Source organism: Peromyscus californicus, unplaced genomic scaffold (genome assembly GCF_007827085.1).
Source record: "Peromyscus californicus insignis strain IS unplaced genomic scaffold, ASM782708v3 Scaffold_7__1_contigs__length_154581171, whole genome shotgun sequence".
In the NCBI taxonomy this organism is placed as follows: Eukaryota; Metazoa; Chordata; class Mammalia; order Rodentia; family Cricetidae; genus Peromyscus; species Peromyscus californicus.
The window spans coordinates 143,620,282-143,632,375 of NW_026294595.1; the positions used below are offsets into that span (position 1 = coordinate 143,620,282).

Here is a 12,094-nt window from a genome sequence, read left to right on the forward strand (position 1 = left end):
GGCCTCTGTGATGACATGTTGAACATGAACTGTGTGCCCAGAGGGAGAGGAAGCAGAAGTCGGCAGGTGAGAGGAAGGGTCGGTCGACAGAGCTCACTGCCAGACTGCACAGCTCTTAACAAATGACATTTAAAAACTAGAGGGGTGTGTGTGTGTGTGTGTGTGTGTGTGTGTGTGTGTGTGTGTGTGTGTGTGTGTGTGTGTGTAAGTCTATAGCTATTCATGCCCGTGTGTGTGCATGCTCAACCCATAGAAGGACACTGGGCATCTCCCTCTCTCCCTCTCCATGGTATCGCAGCCTCACTGACCCAGAAGCTTGCAGGTTAGGCTAGGCTGGTGGTCCAGGATCCACCTGTCTGCATCTCCCAATGTTAGAGATGCCGGTGCATTTAGCCATGCTCTGTGTTTTGTGTGGGTGTAGGGGATCTGACAGGTCCCCATGCCCTGTGTGTTGTGGGGGTGTGGGGGATCTGACAGGTCCTCATGCTTGCAACCACTGAGCCACAGTTCAAGATGACATTTTCTTTCAAAATACAAAGTTACAGTGCTTGTGTTTTTGCTGAACTGGAGACAAAGCCTTAAAGCTGGGCACAAAAGCCAATCCTTGTTGTTCAGTATGAGTTCTGAAGTCCCAAGTGTGATGCTGAGGACAATTCAAAGAGATGATAGCCTTGATAACAAGGTTGGTCCTAAGAACGGAGTTGAGGATTTAAAAGCATAGGTAATAAGAGATTTCAAAAAAATAAATGAATTAGAGCGAGGGTTAGAAGTGACAGCTGCCCCTGTCTCTGATGAAGAAAGGAATCCAAGATGTAACAGATTTAAGCAAGCTGCATGACGGAGTGGGTGGTGTGTTTTTAATTTAGAAGTATACATGAAAATAATATATATACATGGATAAAATATGTGTGGACGGTATCTATAACAAAAGCACACACCCCCAAAACCATAATGCACAGAAAATAATTCTGGAAGACTACCCGATGTTACTAGTTTGGTGCAACTGAGAAGCAGGGTGGGCGTAACTTCATTACTGATTTTTGCTGTGGTGAGCACTTACCACTTTTACATGCTAAACCCCAAAGGAATCATGATAGAATGTTAAACAGAAGGAAAAACGTCTTATTTGTTTATAGCAACCTATAAAAGGATTCTGTTAAACTCGGGCATCTTTAAAGATCTGTTTTATCTTTAATTCTGTGTGTCTGTGTATGGGGGTGGGTATGTGCATGAGAACGCATGTGCCCATGAGGCCAGAAGAGGGCTCCAGATCCCGCAGAGCTGGAGTTACAAGCGCCTGTGGGTGTGAGCTGCTGGATGTGGTACTGGGAACCAAACTCCAGTCCCCTGCAACAGCAGCACACGCCTAATCACTGAGCACCTCCCTAGCCCATGCCTCCCCCCAACCCCTGCCATCTTTTTGGTTTTCTGAGACAGGGTCTTGTTCTGTGAGCTGTGGCTGGCTGGAACTACACAACCCTCTTGCATCTACTTCTGCATGAACACTGGAATTAGAGGCGTGAGCCACCACAGCTGGCTCAACTGTGCTTCTTAAAACCTACACTTAAAGGAATCCGCACAGATTCCAGATACAAAGTCTCACCCAGGAAGCACATGCATGGTGAGTGTGGAACAGGCCTCAAGGAGGCAGGAAGATCAGGTTCAGGGCCATCCTCGGCTGTGAATCAAGTTCCAGACCAGCCTGGGAAACATGAGACAAGAGAGAGACAGAGACAGAGAAAGAGAAGGAGAGGAAGAGGGAGAGAAGGAAGGAGGGAGGGAGGGAGAGAGGAAAGGGGAGGGGGGAAGAAAAGAAAAACAAAAAGAGAAAGAACTAGAAACTCCAGCACACACACTCACCTTGCCCTCCACGCCCACACCACAGTCAGATTCCTGGATCATGCTGACATCATTGCCTCCATCACCTGCGGAGCACACAGACCAATGACAGGTAGGAATGTGGGGACATGAGAGAGCCGGCACACACACGACATTCTGAGTAACAATCCATGTCGTGCTTTTCACTGGGTGTGGACTCTGTCCAACCCAACCTATCCAGCCACCCCCAAAAGAGGCAGCCGATGGGTGTTGGAGACCAGGTGGCTTGCCAGGGTCAAATGCTGAGCTGTCACTGTGGCCAGCATCTACAGTCTCCTCTCAAGCAGGGTATGCATAGCTGCTGCCATGGCAACACCTTGCAGGACACGGACATCCTCAGTACACTGTGGCCACCTCACACTTTAGTCCTTGGACACCTAGGCAAGGAGGCCACATTGTCCCCATCCTGCTGAGGTGCAAATGAAGGCCCAAGAGGGAAAGGGAGCCACCCAAGATAACGAGTCAGTGACCATCGGGTTGAGAGATCTGAACCCAGATCTGAACCTCAGTACAGGGTCTTCACCCCTCTGGAACGTCATGGCCATCAGCCACATGCAAGGAAGAGAAGGCCCTTCCCTTTGGGCACGTGTGTCTCCTCTCTCTCAAGGGACAAATGGGCAGCAGGGACAGAGGGGAAGCTAGCGTCCATAGGAAGGAAAGCAGTCACGGCCTGAGCCAAGGCCTGGGGAGTCTGAACACACAGCAGCAGAACTCAGAGGTCCTTGTGAAGTCAGGCCAGAGCATCTGCAGGGCAGAATGCAAGCAGACAGGGCCGTTGACTGCTACCACCCACACAGGTCCGACCACCGTCCCGTGGGCCCTCCTTCCACCCAGGCGAGCTCACCTACTGCACAGGTGAGCTTCCCGGTGCGTTCCTGGAGCAGCCGCACGATCTGGGCCTTCTGGGTAGGGGCACAGCGGCAGCACACGACAGCTGGGCACTGGCAGGCCAGCTCCATGAACTCGTACTCATAGTACTTGAGGCAGACCTGGGGGTGGGGTGGGGGAGGCGAGCAGCGTCAGCCAATCCCACCACCTCCCTGCAACCCACAGCGGGAAGACGTGCCCTACCCATAAGTCCCCTGCACCGACCTCCAGAGAGTCTCCAGAGATAACCAGGGCACAGTCATGCTTCCTGCGGAAGGCGTTGAGCTCGAGGTGTGCCTCCCCACGGTTGGTCACCTGAAAGGGGACAGAGGTGGAGAAGGCCTGGCCCTTTGGAAATGGCAGACAGTATGATGAACACCGGCCTCCTGGAGCTTGGGTAGACAATGTCCTTTCCCTCCCAGCACCAGCCTTTAGCTAAAGGATGCTGTGCCCCGGAGACCATGTGTATGACACTCATCCCTTTCCACGTCCCCAGGACTAAAACCGTCACAGTCAGGACGGGACAGGCACCATGAGGACCTCTCGCATCACTCAATAACGCACCCCAGGAGACGGAAGCTGGGAGGGGCTTGTCAGCCTGGAGTAGTGTCACCGGAGCCCTGGAGGGCAGCCTGGGGGCCAGGCATCTATACCACCATTCTCTGTAGGTACTGCTATAGGCTTTGTGCACCATGCTTGGCTGTTGGCAACACCAAAAGTAGCCACAGTGCCTAACTTTCCTGAAGGAGAGCACAACTACCCGAAAGGGTCAGAGCACAGGATGAGGTCAAGGCTGTGATGGAGTTCCTTGACACTAGTTGAAGGGATGCTCAGCTGGGTGCCCTAGGCCTTCAGGAACCTACACAACCACCTGAGGTCACCAACGGCTGCCCCTCCCCCCTGTCCAGAGGTTACAGGACAAACGCAAGCACCACCCCACATGGTCCCGACATGATGCTTTACCAGCCGGAAAACATGAATGTCTTGGTTTCTGGTCACCAGATGTGCGTTCTTGGCTGTGCACGTGGCTGTCTCCAGCTTGTCCCCCGTCAGCATCCAAACCTGAAGTCACAGCAGGGAAACAGTCCTGGGTGTTGGGCTCTGTAGACGGCCTGTGCCCTGGGGCAGGGAGGCTCTGCAGAACATCAAACCTCGGAGTCCCTGTGATTCCCAAGGATAGCCCGCATGGGCCTGAGCGGCTACTAATAGTGAGAGCCAAAGTCGACTGTTTACCAAGAAAGAGTCGGTCTGAATGGGGTGTGGTGGGACTCAACTGTAATCCTAGTGCTCAGGAGGCGGGAGCGGGAGGATTGCTGTGAATTGGGGGCTATCCTGGGCTACAGATCAAGACCCACACTCCCCCCAAAAAACAATAAAATAAAAATGAACTCTAAGCAGATACGGTGACACGTGCCTGTAACCCCAGCAGTCAGGACTGAGGCAGAAGGGTTGTGAGATCAAGGCCAACCTGGGCTGCATCTGCAGAGACTACCTCAGAAAGCAGAACAAGTGACACAACGTGCCACCCGGTGACTGGCTTGGTGCCAGGCAAAGAACAGACAGTGAGCAATGGGCAGGGAGCCTTAAGCTCTGGGAGCCACAGACGGAGCTATGTCTCTCACGGGACGACAGGAGGGACCCAGAGGTGGAACCTAAGACCCTGAGGCTGACTGCCAGCTGCCTCACCTCAGCGGGAGAGCCTGCAACGCGTGACCAGCTTTCTTGGCTCAGGTCCTGTGTCTGTCCAAAGGCTGGAGTAAGCCTGCACCCCAGACCTCAGTGACCAAAGAGGCTGCCCGGCCCCCCTCCCCTCTTCCTGCCTCTAACAGGAACAGGACAGGGAAACCCCGTCCACACTGTATCAACAAGACCCATCCGGGGATGGGATCGTCAAGGAGGAGAACCCGGGGGGCAAATCTGACCACATAGAGTAGGACCCCACAGCCCTGGAAGGGCAGGGCTTACACACCCCAGTGGGGCAGTAACAGCCTGCCACAAGGGCCCCACGTGGTCCTGCTGCCCACTTCCTTATGATGAACCTGCAAGGCCGTGCCTAGGTGCTGATCCACAGGGAGACACACACGGTGGGGGGCCTGCCTGCCACCCCGTGTTCACTTGTCATTGTGGGTTTCTGCCATCTCCTCACCTGTCCCTCTTCTGAAGATTACTGTGTACGAGTAATGCCTACGTGTAGGTCTATGCACTAGTGCATGCCCGGTGCCCACGGAGGCCAGAGGAGGGTATCAAGTCCCCTGGAACTGCGGTTAAACTGCCATGTGGTTATTACTAGGACCTGAACCCAGGGCCTCTGCAGGAGCAGTCAGCGGGAGTCTGTGAAGGCGGCAGCTGTGGCCGCATTCCAGTGTGTTGGAGGGGGGCAGACCCCATAAGGACAGTGATACTGAGACTACCACGGAGCTGAGACTCTCCCGGCACCTAGCTGCACCCAGCCGGTGTGACGTCAGCACCCAGAACACTCGAATGGGCAGCTAGGCCTGTAGTGGGCATACGCTGTCAGTCACATATGACACTAACTGAACATGTTAAGAAACAACACACGCTTATGTGCTATGCTCCGCCCATTAGAGCACATGCCTAAACCGCACGGAAAGGTGACTGTGTAGCCACAGGTAGTAGCTTCATCCATCTCCTGAGCTGTGTGCACTGACAGGCTGAGCGGGTGAGGGCAGCTGTGTATCGGCACAAACACCGGAGTTTCAATCTTCAGCACCCACGTAGGAAGCCACGCAGAGCCATGCACGCAGAGCTGTGCACACATAGCCGTGCATGTCTACAGCCTCAGTGCTGGGGGCAGGGAGCGGCAGGGACAGGAGGGGTGCTGGGCTTGCGGGCAGCCAGCAGCCTTGCTCCAGACTCAGTGAGAGACCCTGACTCAAGGGAATAAAGTGGAAAAAGACAAAGACACTTGACGTTCTCCTCTATCTACACAGAGAGAGAGCGAGAGAAACAGAGAGAGAGACAGACAGACACAGACACACACACACACACACACACACACACACACACACACGCACAGGTTAAAAAGAACAGGGTAGTGCTCAGTGGTAGAATGATTTCTTGGCATGCATAGAGCTCTGGGTCCCATCCCCAGCACACAGAGCTCTAGGTCCCATCCCCAGCACCGCATAAAAAACAGAAACGCAACTCTAATCCCAGCACTCAGGAGGTGAAAGCAGGAGAATCAGGAGTTTGTGGACAGCCTGGGCTACATACATAGGCCCTCAGTCTTCAGAATCAAGTGTCTCACTGGTCCTCAGACGCCCTCTACTGGCCCCACAGGGCACTGCTGGATTGTTTCCACCCCAACAGCAGATTAATACAGAAGTTTCTCTGCTCTCGCCCCTTACCCCTACCTCCCAACCCCCAACCCCCACCCCTGTGGGGTGGTCATCCCTTTCTCACTGGGCCAGTCACTCAATCGAATCACACTGTGCAGCTGGACACAGGGCTGCCCTGCGTGACTGGGAGACACGTGCCCCTGACCTTGGGGAGCTAGTCCTTTGAGGAGGCAGCCAGAAGTACAGCCACTTAAGAGGTTTTCCCAAGCCAGCCCGTCTGAAGCGGGGCACTAGATTTCCCCTTCCTCCTTCCACTTCTTCCCTTCTTTCATTTCTTCCCTTTTTGAACAGGCTCGCTATACCCCAGGCTGGCCCTGAACTTGAGATCCTACCACTGACGCCCACGTGCCGAGATTACAAGGGCACGGCACCTCGCCCAGCCTGACACCCTCGATGTCACCCTGAAGGTCTTGTCACTGGCCAGGCTGTCTCTCCGGCAGCCCTACCTTGATGCCGGCGTTGCGCAGCGTCTCCAGTGTGGGCCTGACGTCGGCCTGCAGCTGGTCCTCTACGCCGGTCAAACACAGCAGCTCCATCTCCATCTCCAGGCTCTCGATCACCGTGGCCACCTTGAGCGAACGGTCATGCACACTCAGCTTGGCCTGGACATAGCGGGCCTGGAGAGTGACAGAGACACAGGAGGGGGTAGAGGTGAGGCTGTCACTCTGCCACACTGCCCGGGGCAGCTGGGCCTCCTGAACCCCACTTCTGAAGATGACTGACTCCAACCCGACCTATTGATTCCCTCTGTTATCTGGGCAGTGCACCTAAGGGAAGCCCGGATTCCCCTGGTGGAACTGTGTGAACAGTCACAGCAGGTACCCTTGGAAGAACCTGATGGCTGGAGTCTTACAAACACATGGGCACATCTGGGCCAAGCCAACTGCTGGGGGCTGGCAAGGACCCTAGAAACCTGTCCCTAAACTGCATGCACCCTGGCACTCCTGCATGTCAGCCTTGTGCCAGGCGCCAGGGACACGGGCATGAGCCAGACAAGGTCCTTCCACTGGGAACACAATCAATGGGATGAGAGATCCACGGGAAGATGGAGCACAACTCTAACCTATTTTATAGCTCAAAAATACCTGGGTGCCTCATGTCGGTCACCTCGGCACTCAGGAAGCTGAGGCAGGAGGATTCCAGGCAAGCCTGGGCTACAAGCAAAACCTTGTCTCAAAACAGCAATGAGACAGAGACAGACAGAGAGATGGAGGAGGGGTGTGGAACAGAAGTGATTTATTTCAAATCTTCCTAAAGCAGGTGACAAAGAAGGTAAGTCATACGGGAGATGACTGGAAAGTGACAGGTAGTGTGGGGAGGCTTCTTGGAGAGGCAACATGTGAACATGAAGTGAGGAGGTGGGCACTGGAGTGAGTGCCAGGCAGAGCAAATGCCACGTGCAAAGGCCCTGTGCTAACAGGGAAACTGGTGTGCTCCAAAAGGCCGAGATGGCCAGAGTGGAATGAGCACGGAGGGAGGTGTGTTCCCAGGGGAAGTGACTGAGAAGAAGGGGCAGGGGTGCAAGGCAAAGGTCACGCGCCACTTACTTCAAAGTCTTGGTACTGCTCCTCTGTGAGGGACTTCTTGGCCACCACGAGCACCCGCAGTCCCTCCCGGGCCATGTTGCCACACTGCAGAGCAGACAGAGATCAGCGGGGAACTTTGCTCAGGCCCAGGTCTAAGACTGCCCCAGCGGAAGCCGAAGGGTCAGGGAAGATGGCAGATAAGAAGACTGCGTCCCCCAGAGTACGGTCCCCAGAGCCAAGCTTCTAGCTGGAGCTGCAGTCGGGTGCTGGAGGCTGGGCCCAGCACACATGGGTTTTCGCTGGCCGGCACAGTGTGTTCCAAAGCCCGAATCCACACTGTGAGGTTACACGTGAGCAGGGCTGGCTCAGTACACAAAACAGGGTGTGCTTCGGGTTAACCACCATCCGCTATGGCTAGGCGGCCCTGCTCCTGCGTGCACCCCTAAACACTGGTGCCACAGAATATTTCAACAGGCTGAATGTGCCCATGAGAAAGACACACCCAGGCCGGACACTCATCTGTGTGCCCCGCCTGGCCCTGTGGGCATCTGGTCTGAATGGCGGAGGTGAGCACCCACCTGCCTGAAGGTGAGGTCTGGCCTGCTAACATCAACCAGCATTCCTCCCTCTAGCTAACTGTCCACCGGTTAGCTGGGGTTTGTGGTCCCCATGATCTTCACCTCCTGCACAATCACCTTCCCCTTGAGTATGGGCTGGACCTGTGACTTGTTCCCAACACACAGAAAAGGGGGGAGTGCTGTTTCTGGGATTAGGCCACCAAAGATGGAGACTTCCATCTTGTCTGTCTTCTTCCACTGCTTAGATGAAGACAGCTGTCACATTCGGGGTGCCCATGAAGAAACCCTCAGGGCACGATACAAAGGGTGGCAGCTGACAAGAACCTAAGACCTTGGACCACAGTCCTAAGGAGCTGGGTGCTGTCTGCACCAACAATGGAACCCTGAGCACCAAGCACTGAGCACCAAGCACCGAGCACCAAGCACCGAGCACCAAGCACCAAACAAAGACTGAGCTCAATGAACATCCTATCCCAGTTGGATCTTCGGGTGAGATGTGGCCTCACGGACACCCTGGCTGTGGTTGAGGGAAGCCCTACAGCAAAGACCCCAGCCGAGCCACACCCAGACCCTACTACCCCACACAAAGGGAGAAAGAAACCCATGCTGTTAGAGCAACTAAGTTTTGCAGTAGCAGTACCATGCAGTTTCACTGCAGCTGGTGCCACAGCCACAGCTAACAAGCGAGTGCAGAGACCACTCAGGCCTCCCCGCTGCAAGGCTGCATGCAGTGCACGCTCCCAGGACCCCGCCTCTACTCTCTACCCCAGGCTCACCTCTTCCTCCAGCCAGTCATTGTACTGGACAATGCCAGCCATGACAACATCCGCGCCCTTCATGTAGAACGTGATTTCCCCCGTGGACTCATCCTGGAAAGAGGGACGGGAAGTGATGACCCTGGAGGGGAACACCAGTCCCCAGGCCTGACTGGCTTCCTGTGACAGACAGCAAGAGCCCAGTGCTTTTAAACTTTTATTTATATTTACACATATAAATAAATTTTATGTATGTGTAAGCCCTTAGAGACCAGAAGAGGACACTGGATCCCCTGGAACTGGAGTCACAGATGGTTGTGAGCTACACGTAAGTGCTGGGAGTTGAACCCGTGTCCTCTGAAGGAGAAGCCAGTGTTCTTAACTGCTGCACCGTCTCTCCAACCTCCCGGTGCTTTCACACTTGGCCAAAGATAAAACATAAATGGGGGGGGGGGGGCAGCTCTGGGGCAAAGGCCACAGAAGGCAGAAGAAAGCTCAGCTCGGAGCATTCGGAAAATTGTTAAATGATAAAGCAAGATCAAAGAGCCAAGACTTTTGTTTGGGAAGTTGTTGCCATTCCAACTGGAACTGCCCGCACGCAGGCGGCTTGTTTCAATTGTACCCAGGGGCTGGGCAGCGCTGGCCAGCTGTGCTCCGTAAACAAGACAGCATTGGAGTCTGGTCCTCCACGTCTCAACACTGTTCACTCAGGGCCTGACACCCTGCTGCGGGGCTGCCCTGTACTTAGAGGACGGTGGACAATGACGGGACCTCCACCCACCAGAGGCCAGGAGTGGCCCCACGGTGACAGCCCACAATCGCTCCGAACACTAGTGAATGTCCTCTGGGGAGACATCCAATCTTTCCACACTGACACTGTCATCCAAGGCTGTACCAGGTCACATTCTGAGACTTGTGTGGCCCGGAGGCCACAGGCTGGACACATCTGCATCACCGCCGAGTGCTGCATGAGAAGGTGTACACAGATAGCCAATGACCTCTCATATTTTGGTTCCTCTGACCTGATAGGCATCAAACACTCGGCCTGGTACCAGTTCTTAACCAGGAACACTGGGCAAACTATCTCCTCTCTGCCTCAGTTTCCTCATCTGTCAAACAGGAAGTGCTGCACATCCCTGTGGAAGGTCACTGGTGCGTGGGACGTGGCCTCACATGGAACGTGGCATTTGTGACAGTGTTCCTGATGGTTAGGTGTGCCCTGAGTCCCTCCAGCCTGCTCTGTGGAGAGAAGGCTCAGTCCCAGATCTGCAATGGGCGACACTGGACAGACTGTCAGCTGCCACAACTCTGAGAAGCGGCTTCAGAGAGGCCACGGGTGCTGCCACGCATCCCACATCCCAGAATACCCAGGACGGCCACACAAGCAAGAATTCACCACTGGGCTCCATCCCTCAACAGTGCAGAGGCTGAGACACAGGCTGTGAGGGATGCTGGAGGACAGCGGTCCTCGAGCCTCCAAAGAGAGGGTAGGTGACACTGACGAAGGGTGGGGCGGGCGGTCAATACCTCGTGCATTTGGTCAATACCTTGTTCTTTGGGAAAGCCCCAGAGAACTGCCTAGAAAGTTGCCTCTGACTACGAATTAGAGGAGCTGAGGAGACGGCTCAGTGGGTAAGGGGCTTACCACAACCATGAGGACCAGAGTTCAGATCCCCACTGTGTGTGTGTGTGTGTGTGTGTGTGTGTGTGTGTGTGTGTGTGTGTGTGTGTGTGTGTTGGACATGACAGCAAGCACTGGAGAGGCAGAAACAGTCTGCAGCCTGTTGGCCAGTCAATTGAATTGAAAGGAGTTCCAGGTTCAGTGAGAGACCCTGTCTCAAAAAATAAGGTAGAGAGCATATGAAGAAGATGCTGAAAGTCAGTCTCTGGCCTCCGCATGAATGCATGCACATGTGTAATGCATGCACGTGTGTGTACACACACACACACGAAGATGAGCTACCCAAAGCTAACTAAGGGTACAGTTCAACCACAGTCCAGCTCTTAGAGCAACACACTGACTCAATCTCTCCCCCGGCCAAGCAGAAGCACCTACACTTTGGGAACGGTCAAATGCACGCTCTTCCCAGGAAGGACAGCCCTCAGGCCAAAAGAACACAAAAGCATCGGGTTTTTAATCCCGTGCCCCTTTCCGAAAGTGGTGCTTAATACCATGGCTGCAGGAAGGACTGCCTCCACCCGGCTTCCTTTACCAGAGGGCTCTGGCCAGCTCCATCATCCCATCCAACATAAACACTTCGGCCATTATCTCCTGTGTGTGAGTCATCCCTCCCACCCAGTTCATCCCCAGTTTACTGTGTTCCCATATTATGGTGAGATAACACCAGAAACACGTAGAGATGGGCTGGGAGAGTCGTGGCCTGTCCTCTTGTCCCCTTGCAGTCTGTGTCTGGCACCTGATGACAGGCTCATTAATTCAAGGACAATGGTATGTGGTCTCTAGCAGGATTCAATCCCACTACCCCACGCGGGAAGCAGGGAGCGTAGTGGAACATCTTGTACAAGGTGAGATACACGGTTCCTTCAGAAAGATGCGCACAAATGTCCTGGGGCAACAGGCTTCTCTGACCTCACCTGACCCCTTAGGAGGCAGGCTCTCAGACAGAAAAGGAACAGAGCTGGGGGTGGGGGCGGGCTGTGAGCAGCCGTGAGCTCACAGTAACAGCTAAACCCATCAGAGGTGGCATGCAGTGGCTTGGGCCCGTAGTTCTAGCACTTGGAGGTGGGAGGCTGATGCAGGGTGGCTGCTGTGAGTGCCAGGGTTCCAGCCTGAGATCTTGTCTCAAATGCCCTCTGACCCCTGGGAAAGAAACAAAGCCTGTCCACAGTGGGCAATGGGACAGTCACGTGCATACAATGGGCCCACCACTCCAGCACAGGAGCACACGGCTTCTCAGGTTCTGCACAGCAAACACACATGGCCAGACTGTCCATCACAGGGGCACCCCACTGCATGCCACCAGCACCCCCAGTCTCAGACTGTGACAGCTACAAAGGTCTCGACTTTCAAATGTGACAGTGAGAGTCGCTGAGCTGGGGAGTGTGGTGAGGCTGGTACAAAGTAAAAAGCCACCTCAAAGCCCGGGACAAAAAAGAGACAGAGGGAACAG

General features: G+C 54.5%; 1 protein-coding gene across 3 annotated transcripts in view; it reads right to left on the minus strand.

Moving 5' to 3' along the window:
* Positions 1–12,094, minus strand: part of Atp9a (ATPase phospholipid transporting 9A (putative)) — a 105,768-nt gene that overhangs the window by 11,016 nt on the left and 82,658 nt on the right. For all 3 annotated transcript variants that reach the window (XM_052725758.1, XM_052725759.1, XM_052725760.1), the window contains exons 16-22: positions 8,985–9,077; positions 7,652–7,735; positions 6,551–6,721; positions 3,709–3,807; positions 2,971–3,060; positions 2,723–2,867; positions 1,861–1,925 (exon numbers count right to left, since the gene is read on the minus strand). In XM_052725758.1, the coding sequence (XP_052581718.1) occupies positions 1,861–1,925; positions 2,723–2,867; positions 2,971–3,060; positions 3,709–3,807; positions 6,551–6,721; positions 7,652–7,735; positions 8,985–9,077 (747 nt within the window). The remainder of the gene's footprint in view (positions 1–1,860; positions 1,926–2,722; positions 2,868–2,970; positions 3,061–3,708; positions 3,808–6,550; positions 6,722–7,651; positions 7,736–8,984; positions 9,078–12,094) is intronic.